This window comes from Pantherophis guttatus, chromosome 2, assembly GCF_059756535.1.
Source record: "Pantherophis guttatus breed Tessera chromosome 2, ASM5975653v1, whole genome shotgun sequence".
Taxonomy (NCBI): Eukaryota; Metazoa; Chordata; class Lepidosauria; order Squamata; family Colubridae; genus Pantherophis; species Pantherophis guttatus.
The window spans coordinates 147,759,983-147,786,506 of record NC_142064.1 but is presented as its reverse complement, the minus strand read 5'-3'; the positions used below and the strand labels follow the sequence as shown (position 1 = coordinate 147,786,506).

General features: G+C 37.5%; 1 protein-coding gene across 1 annotated transcript; it reads left to right on the top strand.

The window, feature by feature from the left end:
• Positions 1-26,180, top strand: NOL11 (nucleolar protein 11). Its single transcript, XM_034412636.3, has 18 exons — positions 1-230; positions 2,792-2,905; positions 3,832-3,888; positions 4,573-4,718; positions 4,993-5,050; positions 6,381-6,522; positions 7,170-7,367; positions 8,030-8,106; positions 11,947-12,070; positions 13,345-13,442; positions 18,128-18,193; positions 18,657-18,841; positions 19,318-19,443; positions 19,983-20,210; positions 21,614-21,692; positions 22,195-22,287; positions 23,224-23,331; positions 26,033-26,180. Exons 1-18 carry the CDS (start codon positions 96-98, stop codon positions 26,144-26,146), a joined length of 2,148 nt encoding a protein of 715 aa, XP_034268527.2. The 5' UTR covers positions 1-95; the 3' UTR covers positions 26,147-26,180.
• Positions 26,181-26,524: the final 344 nt, after the last annotated feature.

Sequence of the window (26,524 nt, the reverse complement as noted above, 5' to 3'; positions counted from 1 at the left end):
AGGGCGGGGGGGGGGGGGAGAGAATCGTAACGCAGGCGCATTGCGGTCTTCCCTCTCGCGATGCTTGACCTGCAAGTTCTCGCGCGCTTTGCAAGATGGCGGCTTTCCGAGAATGGTTCACGTTGTGCAGCTTGCCCGGGACTCCCCCTCAGGCGCCGCTGGGACTGGAGCCGCCGGACGAGGACCGGGTGCTGGTCACGGATCGAGGTCGGACGGTGACGCTGTATAAGGTAAAGGCAAGACCACTGGAGCTAGGCGAGAGGGCCGATGCCCGCGGTCCTGGGGCTCTGCGGCGAGGTAAAGACGGGGTCTCATAAGGGCTGCTGAAATGGGCGAGCGGGGCGCGAAAATCCCGGCGATTCCACAGGCTGCAGCAGCAGCAGCAGAGGGAGAGGATTTTCGGTGTCTCTTTGCGGCCCGGATGCGGCGTCTGCGCCCCTTTTAACGCGGCTAAGGGAGCCCGGGCTCTTAGTGCGCAGCCTCGTGCAGAGTCCCAGTGATGTGACGACCCCGGCAGGGGCGATGCGGGTTTGGTGTCCATGGAGTACCCGAAACCGAATCTGTGGCGACCCTTTTAAATCTGTACTTATCACCTCACCACGTAGAGGGTATTTCTCCTCTCTGCTTTGAAGATTTCTCCGGGTGCCTCTTTAACCCACGTGAAATGACAACTTGCAGCCACTTCTGTTGGACTGGGGGATTCTGGGCACCGAAGTCCTGGCCTTGTGGAAGGCGCAGGTTGGGGGGTCTATGACAATTCGCCACGGCCAACTCACCATGGCTAACTCGCCACAGTCAACTTGCCATGGGCAACTCGCTGCAAGACAACTGGCCATGGCCATCTTGCCTCAGGACAAGAGTTCCACTAATATCAAAGAAATGGTGGAATAGAATCATTAAAGAAAGGATGCAAAAGGAAGGACAGAATGAAATGTGAATGAGAAACATTAAAATAATTTTTAATATATAAATATAATGTAAATATTTATATTTATAATATAAATTTATATATTATTTATATATTAAAATAATTTTAATATATAAATATAATGTAAATATTTATATTTATAATATAAATTTTTATTTAATATATAAATTTATATAAAATTATTTTAAATCATTAAATAGAATTGTTAAATTGTCCCACAGCCAGTTGTCCCACGGGCGAGTTGGCTGTGGTGAGTTGACCATGGCGAGTTGGCCATGGTGAATTGCCTGTGGCAAGTTGTCCCATTCCCACTACAAGTAGTCCTCAATTTACAACAGTTCATTTAGTGGCCATTCAAAGTTACCACAGCACTGACAAAAGTGACTTATGACCATTGCAGCATCACCGTAGTCACATGATTTACATTCGGATGCTTCATAACTGGTTCATATTTATGACGGTTGCCATGTCATGTGATCCTCTTTTGCGATCTTCTGACAAGCAAAGTCAATGCGAAAGCCAGATTCATTTCACAACCGTGTTACTGATTTAACAACGGCAGTGATTCACTTAACAAAGAAAAGGAAAGTCGTAAAATGGGGCAAAACTCACTTAACAAGTTTCTCACTTAGCAACATAAATTCTGGGCTCAATTGTGATCGTAAGTTGAGAACTACTTGTATCCTGCATACAGGCACACACATGCATACCATTTATTCTAATTTTTAAAAGTTTTAAAGGACATTTTAGCATTGTTTTTGACTAATATTATAAGGCTTTGCAGCTTCAAATGATCAAAATTTGGACACTTAGCACCTGGCAATGTATTTATGATGGTTGCAGTGTCCCAGGGTGATCATCATTACCTCCTGACAAGCAAAGTCAACGGGGAAGCCAGATTTGTTTAACAACTTTACTAATTTAACAACTGCCATGATTCACTTAACAGTTGTGATGAGAAAAATTGTAAAATGGGGCAAAATTCACTTAATTGTCTTCCTTAGAAATTGAAATTTGGGGCTCAATTGTGGTTGTAAATTGAGGAGTACCTGTATGGCCTTTGCTTTCTTTTTTTTATCTGGTTTTTTAAATTTTTTGTATCTATGTTATTTTATTGTTTGGCTGTTCACCGCCCTGAGTCCTTCGGGAGTAGGGCGGTACACAAATCAAATAAATGAAATGAAATGAATAATCTTTAATCTGCTTCTTGAAACATTGTTTTCTTCAATTAGACCAGAAATTCATGCAATGGGCCCTTTTTAAGAGTAGTGTCCCTTGTCAGAAAAATGTATTGAAATGTATAAAATAAAATACACAGGCAAAGACTGTAATGTAAAGAAAACCACTTATCAAATATAATTCAAATAATTTTAGATAGTGGGATTTACCGAAGTTCATATTTTGGGACTTACACTGCTTACATTCATGAAAACTAAAGTTGTCAATGTATGCGACTGGACATGTACTAACCAAACAGTCTAGCCTGGATACTAAAAGTATCCAAGATACCTACAAATTGATATCCTTAAGAGATACAGCTCTTAAATAGATTTAACAATTGTATAAGGAATTAAAAAGTAAAATGAAAGTTAGTATTATGTATCTGAATTGAATAATTTTGAAATACCAATTTTGAACACAGTTGGGTCCAGATATTATGTAAAATAATATATCTTATGATTTAAAAATTAATCCATATTTCATGTTTATTAAATGTTTCAAAGAATGCTTAAAGGATTTTTTTTTCCTAGTGGCATCAAATCATGTACTTGAACTCAGAATCGTGATATTTTATTCTGATTTCCTTAATTACTGATTAATTACTGAGCAGCCCATTTTATTTGGAACTTTCTTTTTTCCAAGGTATCTGATCAAAAACCACTGGGTTGCTGGTCAGTCAAACAAGGGCAAACAATTTCATGTCCAGCCATATGGAACAGTCAAACAGAAGAATTCATTCTTGTTCATGATGACAAGGTATGATATCTAATCCATATGATTACGGGCGTGTACCAATTTTCTCAGTGTTTTATTGAACCTTATTAGAAGTTAATGCTAGGTTTTAGTTAAAGTTTGTTTCCATTTTCTCTTTCTAGGGAAGGAGGAAAGGGAAATGCCTATGTAAATAAATATGTTGTGACATTGCATACTGTAGGAATGCTAAATGTGTTGTCTATGTTTCCATTAAGTTGATCTTTTATTCCTTAGTAAAGTGAAGTTGAAATCCTAGATAAGAAACAAAACGTTAATAGGAATAAGTTCTCTTGCCCAGGAAGTCAGTACAAGAAGGAAAAGCAAAACTGCATCCTTATCTCTTTCCCTGTCTTTCATGCATCTAATTGATGTATGTATTGGATGCTGCTCCAGAATATATAGGCAGCGTGGTGGCTCAGTGGTTAAAGACACTGGACTTGTCGGCTGTAAAACCAGCAGCCCAGGTTTGAGACCCAAGCACCATGCAATGGGGTGAGCTTCCATCCTCATCCCAGCTCCTGCTGACCTAGCAGTTAGAAAGCATGCAAATGTGAGTAGATAAATAGGTACCCCTTTGGTGGGAAGGTAACAGTGCTTCGTGATGTCATTCTGGCCATGTGACTGCAGAAATGACTGCAGGCAACTCTGGCTCAATGGCCTTGAAACGGAAATGAGCACCGCCCTCTATAGTTGGCAATGACTGGCAGGGTAACATCCACAGGGACTCCTTTATTTTTACCAGAGTATATGCAGATATATTTCAGTACTTCAGCCAAGTACTTTTGTGTGCCATTAAAACCAAATACTGTAAGATTGATCATCTTAAATATATCTCAAAAGTATTTGATTTTCTCCAAGCTTCAAGAGGAATACTTAGCAAACACTTTATTGTGATCTTTCTAAAATGGTAATTCTGTAAATTTTAAAAGGTTTTACAGATCTGGAAAGAAGATGATACTGACTTGGATCAAGTTTTTAAAGCCACAGTAAGTACTGATAATATATTTTAAAGTAATTATTTCGTGCAGCTGAACCCTGAATTCAACAAAAGATTCTCTTGAAGGAAGTTGTGGATTTTATGCTTGCAATGATTATTATTTAGTTATATTTTTCCTTCAGTTCAAAACCTGCTGTGGAGAAAGGCTGCTCAGATTATGCAGAATTGTGTAGAGAATTGCAGAGTTATCTGGAATCAGTAAAAATGTCAATTTTTCTTCTCCTCTTCCTCCCTATGCTGGTCCATGACCATAAGACACTACTCTTTTACACATCACAGTGGGATGTCCTTGATCAAAACAGGGACCAAAAGACCAGATTATCTCCAGAAATAAAGAAGTGGATCAGCTCAATTGAGTAGAATCCTTTTGCCAGTGAAGATTCTTTCTTTCTTTCTTTCAAATCATAATCAGATTTGTTTTGCTGAAACAAGAAAATATTTCCATTTTGGAGAAGTGAATGAATAGCCAGTGACATGAATCTTGTGTAGGTTCACTTATCTAGAGAATTGGAATGAAACTTATTCCCCTGCTCATTAGGAACATAAGGTTATTGAAGCTGGAGGAATAAAAATTATCATTTAGAATAAATATTTATTTTGACAAATATTTCATTTGTTGCCATATGTATATATGAGTATATGTCTCATTTCATTTTTTAAAATTATCTTGCAGCTGTCATCAGATGTATATCGGATACATTCATTACCACACACTGAGCCCTTAGTCCTGTTCAAGGGTGGAGCTGTTAAAAATTTGGATGCTTTGCTAGCTGATCCAAAACAAGAAGTCGAAAACATTATTTCCAACGAAGTTATTAGGTGAGTGCCATTCCCTGTAGTAGTTTTAAAATTCAAAATTTAAGTTGTGATCCTGGTATTTCATCATTTTGAATCCCTCAAATGAAAGAATTGAGATTCTTTCTTCACTTGAACTAATCACAGAAGATTCCCTCTTCTTTCTGCTACATCTCCATGATATTACCTTATCTTTACCCCAATCCATAACACACAATGCTAGGTAGCTGCAATAATATCCGATATTTTATTTGATTGCATTTTCCCCTATAGCAATAACCATGTATTTTATTTTTAGGTGGAGCAATGCTTTAATTGGAGTTGAAAAGAGTGTTCTTATATTTATTACTGAACAGGTGAGTGTTATATCTTAGGTAGTTGTAAAGTAGCCAAATGATAGATACTTTCTGAATGTGGCAAGGCTGCTGTTTCTGGTAAGATAATAGCTATATGTTCCATTCTTATTTATTTATTTATTAGTCGCCTTTTTATGCTGCCCAACTCCCGAGGGACTCTTGATGAATTGTTGATGCATCTTTGCATTGTTTTATTGTTGATGTGTCTTTCATTTATATCAGTGCAGTAAGTGTTGTGACAGAGTTCCCATCCTTGGACATTGGTATAAAAATGTTCAGCTCTATTTCTCAGTATCGATAGATACTGACTTTCTGAAGGCTGAATAGTATTAATTAGCACTTTAAACACCAGAGACTTATTTGAGAACTTTGTTTTATTTCTTTATTTTTATTGCATTTATATCCTACTGCAGTCATATGACTCTTGGCAGTTTTATGAGGACTAAAGATTTGATCAAATGTTCAGATGATCTATAAAAATCAAGTGTTTCTCTTTATTTTAAAAAAATTCAATGTTAGTGTTATGGATCTGATCAACTGATCTCTGAAAATATTTGTGTGCACTAGATAATTAATAGAATATTTTTAAACAATATAGTGAAGCAGTCTTCAAATGTAGAAAAGCTATTTTAATTTCAGTAATTGAGCACCATAATTTCCAAATTGAATTTTTAAGAAATTCTTCTGCTAAAATACAATGTTTATGAACCAGGCCTTGCCTTGGGTGAAAGAGGATAGTTTTTCTGTTTGGTTCATCTTCCTGATTCTTACAGATACAAAGATAAAAGAAACTCTGCAGCCAGTGCTTGACTTATGTCCATTTGTTTGGCAATCATTCAGAATTATGATGATACTGAAAAAAAGTGACTTACAACCAGTTGGTCATTTAACAACCATTGCAGTTATCTGCAGTCACATGATCACTATTTGTAAACTCCCCAGCTGGCTTCCGACAAAGTCGATGCCGGGGGGGGGGCAGATTTGGTCACATGGTTGCTTAACTACCATGGTGATTCCCTTAACTGTGGCAAAAAAAAGATAATAGGATCAGGCATGACTTATTTAACAATTACTTTGCTTAGCAGTGGAAGTTCCAATCCCAATTATAGTCATTAGTCAAGGACTACCTATACATTGTTTAGACTGCCTTCCTTTGACACTGCTTTTTTCACAATGACTATATTGGCATGTGTTTCATATTGGATTGTCATTTCTGTTATTTAATTAGGGTTTCAGTTACTTTGGGTAACTGAACTGAACTGGTAACTGTGATGTAAACTATTACTATCTTGCTTTTGTGATATTTTATTGAGATATTATTATTTTTCAGGATGGGGATTACTTCATATATGTGCAGCATTGCAATCCATACACCCTTCGGAAATTTAAATTTGAACAAGGAGTTGGGTCATCTACTCCACTGAGTTTTGCGGCATATTTGAAAAATAAAGTTATCACACTGTTTTGTTTATGTAAGTATAACTGTATTTTCCAATTCTATTTAATTTTAAAGCAGAGCCCCAGTTTAATATACCATAGACAATGTTACTTTATATACCGGGGAAAAAAAACCTGAGTGTGTGCTTTGTAAATAGTATGCTTTCTGCTTCATTGGTCAGTAGTTACAAATGGTCTTATTTTCTTTTACAGTCACATAAGCATATAAAATGCATTTAGTTCTGGACACTATGATTATATTTACACATGATGCTAAACATTGTTTTAGAAGTCTTGGGCCTTTGGAGAAGTCATAATGGTCTGGTTCACACATAACATTAAACATAAACTATGGTTTACAAATTACACCAACAAAATTCCCATATGTCAAGCAAGAATGAACACATCATAGTTCATGGCAAGGAAATAAATTTTCTTCAGCTCTTGGAAGTAATCTGGCAAGTGGCATACTTACATTATTTTTAATTATTTTATTATAATTTCTTAGTTTAGGCTTGTGTTTGTGTGTATACATGAACTACATACTGTAGGTTACTCATAGCAGAGGGAAGAAAAGGGATGGCTATATCAGTGGACGAAGTTCATTGATCTGTATTAACTGTCAATTCTAGTTTTCATATTTATTATTGTAAATCAAGATGTGACTTGATTTTGTACACAGATTCCAATGGCTGTGTGTATAAGATTCTGGTGCCGCTACAAGAGAGTAAAACAGCAGAAACACAGATTTTACCAAAATCGATTCTACTCAGACTCAGTGTGGGTGGAAGTATTCTTAAAGGAACTTCAATTGTGATTCTTGATAAAGACCATATTGCTGTAACAGGATGCCTGGATTCCTCAGAAAGTAATGTCAAAGGTAAACCATTGAGCAATTGGACTAAAATAACTTAGTTTAACAATTGGATCAAAACAAAAGGAAAACATCCAAGAGACATTTGGAAAAGCATTAACAGGAAGGACCTCAAGTTACTATACATTGTTTGCAACATAAAATGTAGAATTAAAAAATAATGGAAACTGATTGGAACTTACTGATAATCATCAACAATGAGGGAAGTCAGAAAAGATTCTATAAACTGATAGAAAAAGAGACACAGATTATTTTGATCTGATAACTCAGAAAACGTAAGTGTAGACTTGGGCGTTTTACAGCCCACGGGTCACATCTGGCCTGTGGACAGTCCGAGTCACCCACACCAGGGAGGGGGCATAGTGGCAGCAGCAGCAGGGATGGTAATGCAGCATCTGTGGTGGGGGGACAGGGCATCAGCCATCCACACCAATCTCAGTTTCTCATGTGGCCTCTTGGGAAATTGATTGGCCGCTTCTGCCCTATTGAAATGAGACACTTGATTATTAATACCATTCAACAAGAATGATCTGATGTGTTAATTACTTTGGGGACACAGTTTATTGCCAGAATACTTTTAATTAGTTTCCAAGTGACATTTTATAAATGAGAACTATGCATATATAAATCACACACAGTTTGATAAATTTTGTCCTTCCTCTTGGTAGACTGCTTTTCAATATGGAATACTAAGTTTCAAACTCTGGAAGCATCAAAAGATTTGCCACAAGGAACAACAGGACAAGTAAGCTGAGACCAGTTACTTGATTTTAACATATCTATAGCAATTCGGTCATAATAGAAGAAGAAATGGTTTTAGTCAGTGCTTTAAATTTTTTCCCTTTTGTCGATGAATATATTACGCCATTAGCATAAGTGAATCTCAAGCCTAGGTGTTCCCTTTTCTTATCTTACTAATAGAGAATAGAACAGCATAGCATACTTTATTGGCTAAGTATGGTTAGTCACAGAAAGAATTTAACTCCAGCGCAGAAGCTCTCAGTGTACAACAAAGTAATAATAATAAAAATGATTCCAATAAGAGAAGATAGTAGAAAAGATGAGAAGGATAATAGTAGTACAGCCATATTGCATGGGTAAATATACATAAGACAGTACTATGGGAATTAGGTGTTCAGTAGAGTGATGACTTAAGGGGAAAAAAAACTCTCTGTATCTAGTTGTTTTGGCATGCAATGCCCTGTAGTAGTGTTTCATGGGGAGGAATTGAAACAGTTTACATCCGTATATTTGGAAGCACTTATTTCTGCATTCTATTTTCTTTGTCATTTGGATTCAGAATTGTTATTAAGTTTTGACTTTGAATGCACTGGTTTATAAAACATTTAAATTTGGCTCACTTAGAAAAAATTTGTATCCGTTTGCTGCACTAAATCAGATGTTATATATATAAAACTCAAAGTGTGTTAATCCACAACAATGCTTCTAAAGCCATCCAGTCACCCAGAAGAGAGAGGGAAATGCATTATACATTAGTTTTGCTAAGGGTTGTACTGTCAGAAACTTCATGTTTCATGTGGGTCACAAAATCATAGCTGTGACCTTTCAAATGTTTTAACAAAATACAATTTTTAATTTGATTGATGAGGGAAATAGTTTAATACATGGGGAATTAGCACATTAAATATATTTAATTCAGTAACAATTGAAAATAAATCAGCTTTCACTTTGCTCTGGCTTCATCTTTTTTTAGAGAGTGCTATCATCAGCATTCCATTCAAAATGAAATACAGCTTGATAAAGGTTTTGTATCCCATGTGAATAAAGCTGTTACGTAATGAAACAAAGCAGTGAATTTCACTATTTTATAAAGTGAAATTTGACAGGGGTTAGACCAAGCCTCAGAGAAGGTGGCGTGCTGAGCGAATTGTTCTTCTCCCAACTCAGCTTTTCAGATTATTTTTGCTGGTTTTCTTTGACTAATATCCAACTAATCGGCAAAATGAGCAATAAAAGGATGTCTATGAAGGGTAATTCCCTGAACAGACAAAGAATTAAGCCTTGGATGAGTCAAGGATGGCTGAGACACTTGCCATTGAAGAAAGACATGGGTGGTGGAGGAAAACATTAAAAAAATAATTAAAAATAAATTAAAATTAATATAAGGACAATGTGAACGGAAAAGCAAGGAGCTGGGTTTTGTACAGCATAATTTAATGCTCTTAAATTAGATCTGTTAAAACTATTCACATACAATCTATGTGCCTTGGGGATTAAGATGGAGAAGGGAACTCAACCAGCGGTCTTTTTACAGGAATCATATACCTCAGATAAGATTTTGAACAGATTATTTTTGGTAGGAGGGCCTAGCAAGTCAAAAAGGGTAACCATTTTATTTAAAACCAATACAGATTTTATAGTAGAAAAATATTCAAGAAGATAGACAGGACTTATTTTAATTAAAGGAAAGTTTGATAATAAAAAAGTGTAACATTGCCCTCCCCCTCCCCCGGTCTAATATATAAAAAACAGATGAGACTCAATCAGGATTTACACAAAAATTTAGCTAGCAGAATTTCGTTCTAGAAGTCAGTTGAAATATTTTTTACACTTCTGACTGTGCAGCAGCCACATGGTCACGTGATTTACATTCGGATGCTTGACATCTGACTCACATTTATGACAGTTGCAGTGTCCCGGAGTCATGTGATCCTCCTTTGCAAACTTCTGACAAGCAGAGTCAATGGGGAAGTCAGATTCACTTAACCACCGTGTTACTCATTTAAGAATTGCAGTTACTCACTTAACAAATGTGAGAAAAGTCGTAAAATGGGGCAAAACTCACTTTTCTCGCTTAGCCATATAAATTCTGGGCTCAATTGTGGCCATTCTAACTTCGAATCATCATTAAACAAACAGTTTATAAATTAAGGACTATCTGTATAGTTTATTGATATTTGGAGTATTATGCATCAAGTAACAAAAAGCCTATTTTACTTATTTGCTTCAATAATTTTGGGCTTTAATTTGAATGTCAAAATCCAATTTATTTAATTCTAATTTGCTATATAATTGCAAATAAAATGTTTTGCTCCAGAATGTGGGCAATCCCCCCCCCCCAAAAAAAAGGCAGCTTTATTATTGTTGACCATAAAATGGGGCACCATGAAGGCAATAATAAGATGAATGTTTTTAAGTCAAGTAAGCAGAGTTTATCAGAAATCTACAACGATGAATGTATTACATTCCAAAATTATTTGTGGATAGGTTATAATAAAGCTTACTTTATTAGTATCTACAGATATTTTGGAAAGTGATAAGAACAGCTACTATATAATATTAGCCAAAAGGTTTTGTAGAATAAAATCCCAGAACAGCAGAACACCAATATTGGAAGGAGCTGGCCTAACTAATGTGTTCCATAGATGTTTCTGGTACAGGAACAGTAATGTCAGGTACAAGCAACCAGAGCCGCCCATAAAGAACTATAATAAGTAATGTTATTGTTCTCTATCTAAATTACAAGAATTTCCCCTGGGAAGGACCAAATAAGGCTTCATGGATCTTATGGGAGATCAAACTTATGCCATTTGCAACTGTGCAAAGATTCCAAGCTGGGTCCCTGCTTGACTCCTCCATCCAGTTTTGCTGGCAGTTTTCCAACACAAAACAGGATAAAAACCTAAAAGGGTAGATTATAAGATAAAGATTGATAAAAGTATGCAACTCTATAAGGAAAATAGTAAGTCCAAAAATATCACCATTAGCTTCTCACCTAAATGCTTTTCATGTTGGAAATAATTACAGTAAGAAAAGTGTAAATTGCATATCCAAATATGGTCCACTCAGACTCTATGAATAAATCAAAGACACAGTAAAAATTACTCGCCAAAGGCTGGTATGTACCATGGCTGACATATCTGCAAATTGTTGGAAGAATGAAATCTGGCATCAAAAAGGAAAATATTTTTGTTCAGTACTAAAAAAATTAAAAGGAGCATATCTAACCCTCAGAAACAAGGAAAGTGGGCATCTTCCTCCTAAGTCTTTTATTGATACTGTATATCCAGGATCCTGTCATTAGGACAATTGAAGCCTTAAATCCCAGTTTCAATAGAGTAAAATACTTCTACATTAATAAGAGACCAGGTAATAATGAAGAGATTGAGTTGCAGATAGCGTTCCCTCTCTCCTGGCTAACATAGCTCCATCCACGTATGATGGCATGCACTAAACAAACAAACATAGCTCCAATGTAAATCCTTTCTGAATAGAACCCTTTTAAAATAAAATTAAGTTAACGCATTTAGATGATACACAAAAAACATTTTTATTTGCTCCTCTATCCGCAGTAGAGATTAAACAAATAATGTTAAAATTGGCAAGTGGCAAAACACCAGGGCTAGATGGGTTCCTTTTCTAGTGTATAAAATATAAAGGAGGTAGCATTTTGTTATTTAATTTCTTCTGAAAAATTAATCATTAATTACTCTTTCCAACCCAAAAGCACCATTTGAATTATAATAAAAAAGATAAAAGTTGAAAGTGTGTATGTTTACTAACTATTTCTGCCTAATATATTCTAACCTAATATATAAAAACTACGTGTATTTGTTTATTTCAGTGTTGGGCTTACAATGATAAACTATTCATAATACACGGCAGAGAATTAGAAGTAATCCTATACAAGTGTGAAACATCCTCTTTGGCTGCTGCAGTTGGAAAAAGCAAGGATACATATATTTCTGGTAGGAACTTGACTGCAATGTTTTTCAATTATAGTAATAGCAGTAGCACTTATGTATAGCACCCTCTGAGTAATTTGCAGAGTCAGCATTATTCTATATTAAATATATTATAAATATATTAGAGTGCTTTTGGAAAATTACATGTTAAAAACAGTTAAAATCAAAAGAATTTATATTATGCTTTGTTTATTAGTAGAAGGCATAGTTAAGTAGTGTGGTGGCCTAGAGATGAAGACACTCGCCTCCCACTCGGAAGGTTTGAGAGTTTAATCCTTGATAGCAACAAATGTTCCTTTGGGTACAACAAAAAAATATTTGAAAAAATATCTGCTGCAAATCCTCATAGGCCCGTAAACCTCAGCTCCATTTAGTCTCCCTGACTTCACCCCGATAAAAGGGATTACAGGGTCATAAAAAGGTGGGGAATTAGAAGGCATAGTTCTCAAGCTTTTTAGTACAAAAGCTGTAATGACTTCCTCCAAGTTCTAAGAATGCAATTAATAAAGCTGGTGACAATTCTCTTCCTGCTTATTTCTTAAGTATAACCAACTGTAATATTTATTGGTCAATTAATTGAAAGTTCTGAATTGATTTTAAAATGCCCCAATAAAACGGTTTCTTAATGATTGAAGTTCATCTGTGTTTATCGTTCTTTAAATGATAAGGAAAGGGAGCTACTGACCAGCTTACAACTTAAAGGGGAGGAGAAATTTGCACTGTGGAAGAAGAGTACAGGCAAATATGAGGAAGTTCATGCAGGACTTTGATTTATGTGGGAGGCCAACATTAAAAAAAAACAAAGGACTGGGCAAGCTTTTAAAATGTTTAAGAAGAGGTATTCTAGAATATGTGGGAGTGCATCACCTTTTTAAAAGCACCCACATCTTTTTTTAAAGGACACACAGAAGCCTGAAGAAAATTGCATGTTTAGTTTTTAGGACCAAGGTCTACTTCTTCTTATTATAGTATTATTTCTATTAAGAAATCAAGGGAAAGAATCCAATGAAATAATCCAGGTAATGCTCTATAAAGTGAAAGAATATCTAATTAGATGTTTTCTGAATGACAAAATGCAGGCTCTTTAGACCTGGATGACAGAAATTTTGTCATCACAGGATCCTAAATAAAATCTTTTTGAAACATATGATCAAAATGTACATTTTCTTATACACTTTTTAGTCAGAAGATGAAAAAATTGTCAGGAACTTGGGGGGTGGGGGGGAACATAACAAGAAATATTTTGCATCCTTTAAAATAAAATTATACTTTTCCAGAAATGAAATCTATGCTTGTTGATTGGAATAGGCTTCAGGAAGATGGCATAATCTGTGCCGAACCTGATAAAGCTGCTAAAGATGAACCTAAGAGGCCGGTATGTTTATTTTGATGTGATTATTTTAAATTTCCTATGTGTATAATATAATTTCTTATATAATACATATTCAGCACGGTATAGATTATTAATATCCTGATTGATCTGAGTAATAGCAAGGTTCTCATGAAGTTGTGTGACCCCTAAATTGAATGGTTGAATTAATACTAAAGAAATATGGCAATATGAAATTGCTTTTCTTCAACTATTTTGGTTTCTGAAAGGCTTTTCTTTAGATGACTTGAAACAAAATTAATCATCTATGCTCCCTAAACTTGATGTGAAAATTTATGACCAGGCAAATCTTAATAGATTTCCATGCAGGCTAAACCAGATAATTAACTTCTTGGTACAGTAGAACCTCTGGTCACGACCATAATTTGTTTCATAACTTTGATTACAACCAGATTTGGTCATGACCCAAACCTAATTTTGGAAATTTGGCGTTTACAAAAAACATGGCCCGGAAGGGGAAATCAGCTGCAAAAAAAAAAAATTGTGAATTTTTTGGTCGGAACCCGATTTGGTCGTGGTCAAAAGCATTCATGATCAGAGGTTCTATTGTATAATGTAGATACTCATTAACTCTATATTTTCAGGCCAAAATATTTTATAGTACTACCTTAATACTATTTTATTAATCACTGGATTGTAGTTGATACTGCATAGTGGAATCCACAATTAGTAGCCATATGTTTAACCCTAAAAATTCTCAACTGTTTTTGTTAATTGTCCAGATTTGTGTGAACAGTGGTGGATGATGTAATTGTGTTTTCCCCAAAGGGCCAGTGTGTCACCTTATGGATGGACAGGAAAGCATAAATGTTAATGGAATTAAGTGAGCTAGCATATTTTCATCTGTGTGTTTTTATCAATATTAAGGAACATGAGCGTTCAGGCATGGCTAACTGTTGCTTGGGGTGGTGATTATGGAGAATTAGCTTGAAAATGGAAGAAAAGAAAAATCTTGAGTTGGGTTTTTCTCCCCTGTGGTATTCTGAGATACAAAACTGATGAGAGCAGAGCACTCTCTTTCTCTTACCTAAATGCAACTTCTTTCTCTAGAAATGTGCCCTTGATTTTATCTTGCATATGTTGAGTATACTAGCATGTAAAAGGTTCAAAATTTGTGCATGTATATATCATTTGCCTTTATATTAACATGTATTTCAACATTTTAAAAATATATACAGTAGAAAATGGAATGCAATTAACCAGTGAATTATATCTCATAGCATTGTTTCTGAGGCTATTTATTTCCAACCTAGAGCATGAGTGTGTGTTATATGTGCATTTGTATTGTTATAGGAGAGGCATGTGACAACTACCAGGTAAACTAAGGAACATATGACATTGTTATGGTTGGTTGCATAATTAGCTAGCTGTTTAAATTGGAGCTCGTCTATTGAGTCCTTTCTAAGGATCTGGGATGGGCAGATGTTGTTGGGTTGATGTTAAAAGTTTCATTGCATTGATGTAAGCTGTTCCAAGTAAACTACCTTTTGCAATTTACTGATGGTGATTTTGTCAAAGCTGATCTTGTGCAAGTGGTGCTCCAGATGTTTGGAATTGCACCCGAGGCAAACCCACTATAAGTATTATCTTCATTTTCTTTTGCCGTAGTCTGTTTGCAAGTTCTGTATTTTGTGATTCTCTAGTTTTTTCTCTTCTGCTGTGCTGTCACTTCTACTATCTAGACTTTTTTGTCTTTCTTACCGACAGTTGTTAAGTCTGAGGTGTTACGCAGCAGGTGCCAGTCTGTTTGAATTCTAAGGTCTCAGGGCACTTTAGCCTCTTCATTTTCTATTACTTTCTCTATTTTGTGGTCCCACCAATTCTTGCTTGCAAGCCAATTATATTTCTTGAAGATATTCCAACGCACTGTTTTATTATTGTTGTTATGTGATAAGGCTTTTGGCTCATCTAAGTATTTCTTGAGCCTTTTCTTGCCTTTTTTTCAACCTCCATTCATCATATGATTCTGACAGTGGGGGGAGGGGACCTAGCACGTTTTTAGGAAAAGCCTTCCATAAACTTTGATGGAAGTTTATTTTCCCCTTCTTTAATGCCAGTAAAAGGTGTCATTTTGGAACCGATCAGCAGATGGCAGTTCTAGATGGGGTCACTAAGGGGCTCCCATCAGTAGAAAGAAATAGCTGGATCATCTTTGAACAAGTGGAAACGCTGTTCTCTCTGAATGCACCTCTCAAGCAGTTGCCATCAGCTCTCACACAAGTCTCTAATGTGGCTGCTAACCCAGGCTTTCTAGCCTTGATTCTCAGAGCACCATTTCTTTTTTCAAAACATAAAATGTATTAACTGAGTTGAGATATTCACATAAGATTCATAATCTTATAATATCATTTTAATATGGTTCGTCATACCGTCAGCCAGATGGTCAGATTAGATTTGGCATTTTTGTCTGCCTAGTGCAGGGGTCAGCAACCTGCGGCTCTGGAGCCGCATGTGGCTCTTTCATCCCTCTGCTGTGGCTCCCTGTTACTCAGAATATGAGTCACAACCGCCAATGTGCAACACCCGCCGGCATGCGATTTATTGAGCTTTTCAACCCCCGGTAGACCAACCATGGATAAATCCAAGAAAAGTTAAGTTTCAGAAGAAAACAGAACGTTTAATTCAACTACATATGCTAGTTTTGTGGCCGCTCAAGAAATAGTCAGGCACGGGAAGGGTTTTGTGGCTCCTGGTGTTTTCTTTTCTGTGGGAAACGGGTCCAGATGGCTCTTTGAGTGTTTAAGGTTGCAGAACTCTGGCCTAGTGAGTCCTTCCCAAGGATCTGGGATAAGCAGGTATGGATGTTTGATGATGTTACGGATACATCACTGCAGGATGTAAGCTGTTCCTAGTAAAGCTGCTTGTGGCAATTGATGGATGATGAATTTGCCAGTGCCAATGGTGTTCTTTTGGGATTGCACCCAAGGCACCTATTACTACTGCTTTTGCCACAGTTATCCTATTTCTGTAATATTTATTATTTAGTTCATCACAGTCAGCCAGATGTTCATATTGAATTTGGTATTTTTATCCACCTATCAAGTCCTTCTCAAGGACCTAGGGTAGGCAGATGTTGATTGATTGATTGATTGATTGATTGATTATAGTATAATAATACATAATATTCACATAATGTTGAAGATTTCTTCAGATTCTAACTCGCCTCCCCCAAACAATCCAGTAAGCAACATTTACTGGTCTAATCCTAACTAGGAAGTTGTGAGGGGAGGGATATTTTGGTTTTTTGTGATTTTGACTCATTTTATAGTTCATGTACATTATTTTCTTAGCATGATTTTCGGAAGTGGTTTGCTATGGCCATCTCCCTAGGGCTGAGAGAGAGAGACTATCCCTAAGTCACCTAGGTAGCTTTATTCCTAAGGCAGCACTTAAACTCATATAGGTAGTCCCCAAATTATGACCAATTGTCAGCAACTGTTTAGAGTTATGACAGTACTTAACGAGGGATTTATGATTGGTCCTCAAAGTTCCCGCTGTTGCAGGGCCTCCACAGTTACATAACTGCCAACCAGCTCTCATTTAAGTGTTCTGTTATCATAAAATTGCCATTTGCAATCTTTCCGGCCAGTTTCCCACTAGCCAAGTCATTTGGGAAGCCGGAGGGTGAGGTTATATGTCACTCAGGTAAATTTCCCCCTCCCCAGTCTGTCTTTGTACACATAACACCCTCCTTTCCTCCTTCGCTCACATACACAGAGCACCCTCCTTTCCCCTTCATTCACACACACAAACAAACACATCCTTTCTAAGCCTCTCTGCTTTCTCATGCACTCGCACCCTCTTTCCCTGGCCTTCCTGCATTGGCACCACACCCCAGCACCTCACTTCCTCAACTCGTGCATGACTTGCTCTGCACTTCTCAGGGCCTAATTTTGGTTTGATGAAACAGAGGCATCCAAACCACACCCTGTTCTATTAACGATTTCAGCATAATCTAACATATTTCTTCCTATTACACGGTTTGTTTTGGATCCATTCTGGAGCGTGAGTTTTTGTGGTATAGAAAAGACACTTTTAAATGTATTTGTTACATTTGTAGTGGGTAAAATCACTGCTGACATATGTGTTAAGAATGCCTGTATCAACCCTGAAGTGAGCCTGGCTGAAGCCATCTTGGAGGCTTCAGGGTTGCCACACAACAGTGGGAGGGAAAGAAATAGTTAGATGGGATTTTTTAGCCAAAACAATAAAGTTTTCCTGTGGGAACTAAGGACATTCTCACAGGTGGCTGGCCAGAGGAGGAGCAAGTAACTAAGCGACCGGCCAGCACTTGGATTGACAGCTGACCAGTGACTTGGGAAGAAAGGGGAAACTTTTACTTTTAATCAGGTGAAAACCGTGGAAAATGTCAGAGTCGGCTTTCACCAGTTGTGCCAATATGATGTAGCCAATAAACTGTTCTTTGAGGAGCTCATTTGCCTTGGAGTTCTGTTTTCTTTGGATGCATTACTTGGAAGGCTGACAGCCTGGGTCACATGATTTTTTTCATCTGATAATGTCTTTCTTACCCAGATGGTACCTTCATAATAAATGAATAAATGAAATGTTAGAATGGAGATCTCATTGAAGACATAATCTTGATTCCTAGTTTTGAAGGAATATTATCTACTTGTTTCAGAGAATCTTAATTTCTTTGTCAAATATTGCAGTTGAGATCAAGAAAGAATGCTCAAGAAGGGACCCTGACAGTGGAACAGCTTCTTAACATTATTAAGGTAATTATGAACACTCCCTATTGAAAACAAAGGGTGATGTGGCAATCTTGAGTGGCATTTTCTCTATGTACGAATGCGTAGTGAAATACTGTATGTACCTAAATGAGTAGTTAATTTGCAATTCTCCTTTAAGTATCAGCAAAGCAAATTAAAGATGAATATCATGATTATATTAATTAGCATTTTTAAGTGTGATTAATAAATCTGGTCAGTGTGATTCTTTTTAAAAAAAGGTGTTCTGTAAACTGCAAAAATAGAGCCAGAGATAAAATATTTCTTAATCTATGATACATGTAAATATTTAAAAACGTTTCTCTTTACAGATTTGGTCTCATGAAGAATTAATGGACCAAACTTTTAACAATAACCATGGTGGGCAACTAGTCCAGTAGTTAATAATTTTAATTAGCAAAGAAGAAAATAATTAAGTTGGAACCAATAAGTAAAATATTTCTTTTTTTAGGGTGCTTCTCAGAATACTGTAGAAGAAAAACTATTGGCATTTTTGTCTAGCACTCCGGTGACAGTCTTTCAAGCATCAATCGGATATATAGTATCTGCTCTTGTGAACAGATGTAAAGCAGAATCTTCATTCTATCCTCGCAGATGCTTGGTACAACTGATTCAAACACAAGGCCTCTCTTATAGGTAATAAATATTTAATCTTTTCTAACAGCCTACTTCACATTTTTATAGCAATAGCTCTTGGGAATTGGTTATGTTATAAACCAGAAACTTTTAAAAGGTGTATGGAAATATGTACAGAAAAAATAATAAAACACTAACACAGTAGAGTGCTACTTTGGTGTTGTGCGTAAGATGCTGGCTTAAAAACCAGGAGATTGAGTTCTAGGCCTCCAGCTGGGTAACTTTGGACCTGTCGCTATCTCTCAACCCCAACCCACCTCACAGGGTTATTATTGTGAGGGAAATAGGAAGCCAGAAGTATTAAATATGTATGTCATTTTGAGTTTTATAGATAAACAAGGGCAGGATAAAATAATAGTAGTAATAGGGACTCAGTGGTGACACAAATGCCAAATCCAGTCTAAACATGTGGCTGACTGTGCAATCAATCATAATAATGTTAAATATATTGAGAACTTCACTATTTTATCTTCCAGCATGTGTCCAGAACTGATGGCAATTGCAGTGGAGAAAACAGATATACATCTCTTGCAACTCTGTCTGCAACAATTTCCTGATATCCCTGAAGCAGTTATTTGTACTTGCCTGAAGATTTTTCTGAGGTAAATATACATACTTCTGTTTATATTTAAATTTATTAATAGTTCTTGCAAAAGTTCGTTTTGAAATAGTGGGGTTTTCCCCAGTTTAATTTGTGTTTATAAAAAGGCTTTGAAAAGATGGCACTAGTCTTAGATCTGCATGTGGACAATCTGAAGAAATGACAGCTACTATAAATCATCTCTCTTTCTTTGGATAACTCTTCATTTTACAAGCTTATTTATTCAGGTCTGCTTAATACTGCACAAACCTAAATAATTCCCCTTTTATAAAATCCAGATTGTGGATTCTTTTTTCTTTTAACTGATTCAGATTGGGAAAAATTCATCTTCAAGCAATTAACCAATAATGGCTTTTAGCATCCTTGATGTACTATTATCCCTATCAATTTTGCCTGCCAAAAACAATTTTTTCCCCTATGTTCTTCTATTTTAACAGCAAACAGTCTATCTTAGATTTATTATGGTTTCAACTTCAATATTAGTTTTAAATAACATTTTAAACAAATTTGAGTATCTCTGGACATTTTGTTTCTTTGTAGCATTGGTGATGACCACCTTGAAAAAATGAATATAAATTCAGATTTTGTACCAGATCATGTTCATACTGTTGAAAACAACAAAATGGATGAACTGTCTAAAGTTGTACAGAATGGCTGCACTTTTGAACTTATAGAGGAAGATAGCTGTGATATGCAGACAATACAGAAATCCCAAGACATAGAACTAAGTGAAACATGTCCAGTTGGGCCACACAAAGCAACATTACTGTATCCTTTGGAATATATTTTTGATGTGAATGATTAAAAGAAACTATTATTCCTCTTATTCAGAATAATCTGAATTGAAAATGATAACCCTCAGATATAGTCTTTGGCCTCTGAATTGATTGTGGTATACAATGGGGATGTAAAAAAAAAAGTATTAATTGGAAGCAAAATGTAGCAATGCACCAAAAAGCAGTGAACAGATTCTAGCAACTTCTTTCACTCTCTGCTCCAAAATTTACATAAAAGTATACATTTGGGAAACCACTGCATAAAATAACATTTGTTGGAATAGCTATGTCTAAAAAATATATTAAGATTTTTTTTAAAATCTGAATAAAACATTGAAACACCGATCAATGTAGATTGTTTTTAATCGAACTAATTGATTGACCTAAATAATATGTGAGAGTAGACTTTGATATGGATTGTATTTAGATTGTTTATCATATCCTTAACAAATTTTACCAGTATTGTTACAAAATATGTATGCAGCTGAAGCAAAGTTGCGTATGAGATTTATTTACTAAAGTCTGAAAATGTCTTAATGGCTAACCTCATTTGTCTTGTGGCTATTTTTCAAGAAAGTGCCATAAGATTAGACTTTTTGCTAGCACACCACACTAGAATATTAACAATTTCGCTTGAGCCACACCTTAGGCAATGTGACTACTCAGGAATGATATGTTTTGGAAATTACCTGTAGAGTCACAAGTATCCCACTATTGTCCTAGAATCAATTGGATACAGTGAGAAGTAAATCTTATAATTCCTCTGAAAAGTAAAGGATTACATGTACTGTTCTCTGCTGCACTACTACAATATCTGATTGCAAAGATAAAGACCAAACAAGTCTTTGCATTCCTTAATTGCATTCCTTCTTTGAGAAACCACTGCTCAATATATGTTTATTTTTAACTCATGATCCTCAGTCCCAACTTTATCTCTCTACATTAAACTGCCTGCAGAAAGGAATTATTATCTCTTGAATCAAGAAGTAGCAATACTGCTATTTGGTTCTGCTAAATCTTCATTGAAAAATTGATGTTGGTGTTCATGATGTATGCATAGAAATATCAACATGCATAATCACTGTTAACCCTTTCTAATCTATGTAGGTAAACTACTGGTCACATTTTTTTCTCTTTCTGGTAGATTGAAAGACTTAGTAGAATTGTTGCTACGACCAGCAGCCTTAATTTGCAAAGTGCCCAGGTTTTGATTCTTGTTCTGTAATTTGGATCACTCAGTTCTTTGTTTGACAAACAAAGGCTGCTTTAACTTGTTAATTTTTTAAAAAATATTTTAGTTTTAAAAGTACTGCTTTTTAAAAAATGGGGGGATAAAATACGACACAAATTTGAATAGAAGTAGATCCTTGACTCAGGTATCTCTACCTTATGCAGAAATACAATTATTTGTTCAGCTTACAGTGAAACATTTCTTTTACCTCATTTGAAAGACCTCTCTGCAAAGGAAGTCATAGTAAGTATTGGTTTGTGCCTTCAGAATTCAGTAACTGTGTCAAATTAATTTTACACTTTATTATGACATCACTGAAGTTGTCCCTTTTATATCCGATAGTTTAATGTTAAAATACAAAATATATTAAGATACACAATTGTAAGTGTAAAAAATGGTCACTAAATGAACTATTGTAAGCTGAGAACTATCTGTATTCTCTTCTTGCAGAAGAGATGCCTCTTACTTATGAATGTCTGTTAAATTTCAATTGTGTCAATATAAATGATGCACAAACTATCTCCCCCCCCCCCCCTCATCCCCCTGGGCCGGACTGCAAAACTGGAAAGATTGGGGAACTCTGCTGTCGGTCTTTGTTTGGAAAATATTTATTTTGCTTATTGATATATGGGGTGTCTCAGTTACACGACCAAATAAAACAAGTCATTCTTTTTTATAGGACTGAAGGGTTCTTTGCATATACAGTTGTATTCAGTGACATCTAATTTTATTGTTTTCTTTTTAGTTATTCCTCCAGTATCTTCAGTACTTATATGTGCAATGTAGTAAAGAGTCTTCCACACACTTCCCTGGAATATTTCACCTGACCATACAACAGGTATAGAGAATTTTTCCTACAAAAACTATCGAGTTATTCTTAAATATGCCCAAAGAAATCTTTTTAGAGCAGCATACTCAGATTTAATGTCTCTGGAAAAATGAGTTAATTCTTCCAGCTCTCACTGGAATAATAGACTATAAGTATAAGAAAATGATTAATTGAATCTGTTTGCCACCTATTACAAAATTCAAGACAGGTAAATTCAGATTTGGCCTGTTTATTCTAATGAATCTAATACGGGATGGCTAAATTTGGTTCCAATGTATTGTTAAGTGAAAAAGTGAAGAAACCATTAATACAGAAAATCTAGACTTGCTTGTTAGCTCACGAGTGGCAATATAAGCACCTTGATGACTGTAGTGATTGCATTAGAACTTCATCTATAATGCTTTTGTTTGTTTTTATTTTATTTACCACATGTGCTGGGAACATCCTGTAATGTGATGTCCCTTTAAACTAGTTTTCAGTAGCCCAAATTGTACTTCCTATATTAAAAATTAATGCATAGCAAAAATTTTCTAGTTAAGTGTGTGGCAATGAACTGATCAGTTAGCTGTGATTATGAGTGACATTGCATTGATGGGAAGCCTGTAATGTTTCTATATTTCATGGGGGAAAAGGCATTGGAAATTGTGGTAGAAATGTATTCGTGCTGATGGGAATGAAGGGCACTCTTGCCTGGGATTAAAATTATAGAAACATCTAATTTGGTAAATTCTTCACAGATGTACCATGATTGCAAACAAATAAAAGTAATAATTATGCTGCCTTCTTCAAAATGTTTAGTTTCAATACTGAAATTAAAAGGCTGAACTGTAAGTAGGTACGCAACAAAATTCTGTATAGGTAGCGGGCTGGCTTGCATTTTAATGGCTAAATACTAAAATGTTCATTCATGGTGATTGTGTTTGTGTATTTTGACTTTATTTTCAGATTATGGACTGGTTGTGCCTCCTACTAGATGCTCACTTCACAGTTGTTGTTATGCTGCCAGAAGCAAGAGGGTTGCTTTCAAAGCTACACAAGTTTGTTAGAGCCCAAGTAAGTTTTCCTCCATGTTAATATCATAATCACAAGCAGAAATTGATCATAGTTATTGTAGACAATAGTGATACTAGATATCTTCCCACTCCTACAAAAAACATAAATCTCTGCTGTCTTACTCATTCTTCGTACACAGTTATTACATGCTTCTCATGGCCCTACTCACACGGGAGGACACACTCTGGACCTGGTTTTTGTCTCTGGTCAGTGGTTGAATGGCCAGGATATAGGGGATATAGCTATTGAGCCCGTCATGGTCTGATCATTCTCTCCTGAGGCTGGACTTTCTGACCACTGCACCCCATCGCAGGGAGGTGGAACCGATTAGGTGGTTCCGCCCCAGGCGCCTGATGGATCCGGAGAGATTCCAGAGGGAGCTTGGGCCATTTCCTAAGGCTTTGGCTCACGACTCAACTGAAGATCTGGTGGCCGCCTGGAATAGGATGGCTGCCGGGGCTTTGGATCATGTCGTGCCTTTGCGGCCTCTGACCCAGTGTCGCACCTGCCCAGCTCCTTAGTTCCCCGAGGAGCTGAGGGGGATGAAATGCCGGAAAAGACGCCTAGAGAGTGGTTGGAGGGCCAGTCGCTCCGAATCCGATCGAACACTAATTAAGTCTCATATTAAGACCTATTTAGTGGCGATAAAAGCGGCAAAGTGTGATTACTTTTCCGCTCTTATTGCATCGGCAGATAATCGCCCAGCTGCCTTGTTTAGAATGACCCGCTCCCTCCTACATCAGGGAGCACGGGAGGACCCCTTGCAAGGGCAGGCTGAGGACAGTATCTGCACGATAAAATCACTCAGATTCGGGAAGGCTTGGATTCTGACTGGGTAGATTCCGGCAGGGTGGCTAAGATGGGTCTTGAGAATGTTATCTGGGACGAGTTCGATCCTGTGACTCCTGAGGACATGGACAGGATTCTGGGGAGGTTAAACGCAACCACATGTTTATTGGACCCGTGTCCCTCCTGGCTGGTACTGGCTACCCAGGAGGTTACGCGAGGCTGGCTCCAGAGGATTATAAATGCTTCTTTGGGGGACGGTTTCCTGCCGCCTGCTTTGAAAGAGGCGGTGGTGAGGCCCCTCCTTAAGAAGCCTTCTCTGGATCTGGCTGTTATGGCTAACTACTGTCCTGTCTCCAACCTTTGCTTTATTGCGAAGGTTGTTGAGAGTGTGGTTGCGCAACAGCTCCCGCAGTACCTGGATGAAACCGTCTATCTAGACCTGTGCCAGTCCGGCTTCAGGCCTAGGTACAGCACGGAAACGGCATTGGTCGCGTTGGTTGATGATCTCTGGAGGGTTCGGGACAGGGGTTGCTCCTCTGTTCTGGTCCTCAGCGGCTTTTGATACCATCGACCATGATATCATGCTGCACCGGCTGAAGGGATTGGGGGTGGGAGGCACCGTGTTGCGGTGATTCTCCTCCTAACTCTCCGACTGGTCGCAGTCTGTGTTGGCAGGGGGGCAGAAGTCGTCCTCCAGGCGCCTTGTTTGTGGGGTGCCACAGGGGTCGGTCCTCTCGCCACTCCTGTTCAACATTTATGTGAAGCCGCTGGGTGAGATCATCCGTGGATTTGGGGTGCGATGCCATCTGTACGCTGATGACAGCTGTACATCTCCACCCCAAACCACCCCAACGATGCCCTTGAAGTGATGTCCCAGTGTCTGGAGGCCGTGCAGGTCTGGATGGGGAGGAACAGGCTTTGACTCAACCCTTCCAAGACCGAGTGGCTGTGGATGCCGGCATCCCGATATAGCCAGCTGGTGCCATCGCTGGCTATTGGGGGCGAGTCATTGACCCCCACAGAGGGGGCTCGCAACTTGGGCGTCCTCCTGGACACACTGCTGTCTTTAGAAGAGCATATGACGGCTGTGGCCAGGGGGGCTTTTTATCAGGTTCGCCTGATACGTCAGTTGCGCCCCTTTCTGAGTCGGGATTCCTTATGCACAGTCACTCATGCTCTCGTCACTTCTCACCTGGACTACGCTAACGCTCTCTACATGGGGCTCCCCTTGAGGAGCACCCGGAGGCTCCAGCTGGTCAAGAATGCGGCCGCGCGGGTGATCACGGGAACAACATGGCGCTCCCATATAACACCTCTCCTGCGCGAGCTGCACTGGCTCCCGGTGGTCTTCCGGGTGCGCTTCAAGGTGTTGGTTCTCACCTTTAAAGCGCTCCATGGCTTAGGGCCAGGGTATCTACGAGACTGCCTTCTGCTACCGTTAACCTCCCACCGGCCAATATGCTCTCACAGAGAGGGCCGCCTCAGGGTGCCGTCGGTCAAGCAATGTTGGCTGGCGGCCCCCAGGGGGAGAGCCTTCTCTGTGGGAGCACCCGCCCTCTGGAACAAGCTATCTCCCGGAATACGGCTGATTCCGGATCTCCGCACTTTCCATAAGGCCCTGAAGACGTTTTTATTTCAGCAAGCCGGCCTGGCCTGAATAGGTTTTATGGGTTAGTTTTTTAATTGTATTGCTAGGGGCTTTAAATTGGGGCGGCCGTTAATTTAATTTATTTTTAATTATTTTAACTTTTATATTGTATGTTATTTTAATTCTCGGCTGTTCACCGCCCTGAGTCCCTTCGGGGAGAAGGGCGGGATATAAATGTAATAAATAAATAAAATAAATAAATGAAGAATAATACATTAAAATGCAGGTTTACTTGTTGACTAAATCTTTACTTTTACTTTTTAGGTACGTTTTTACTCAGAATTGAACAAGATTGAAGGAAGTCTAAAACATTTACAGAGAATAAACCACCCAGAAGACAAGGGTTTATATTCCATAGAAGTTATAAAGCTTACTTGAAATTTGCACAACTTCATTAAATTATTATTATGAATCTCTTGTAAAGTGCCTTTTATTCTATTTCAGAGAAATACTTGTGCATTTCTCACTGATGAACATTTATCCTGTCCCTATTAAGTCATATTAATCATCTTATCTGTAGACTACAGATATAAATGTAATTTGGTCTTTCTTAAACTAAATATACCTAAATATAACAAAGGTTACAGGGGAAATATACTGTCTCTAAAAAGATGTTCTACAACTTACATTTATAGTTTCCCATGGCATAAATTTGAGCAGTTTATAAACAAAACTACTTCACAATTCTACAGCAGTATAATGAAAACTAATTAAATTGATACTAACTAACAGGAATGTGCTGGGCTTTGGATCCCA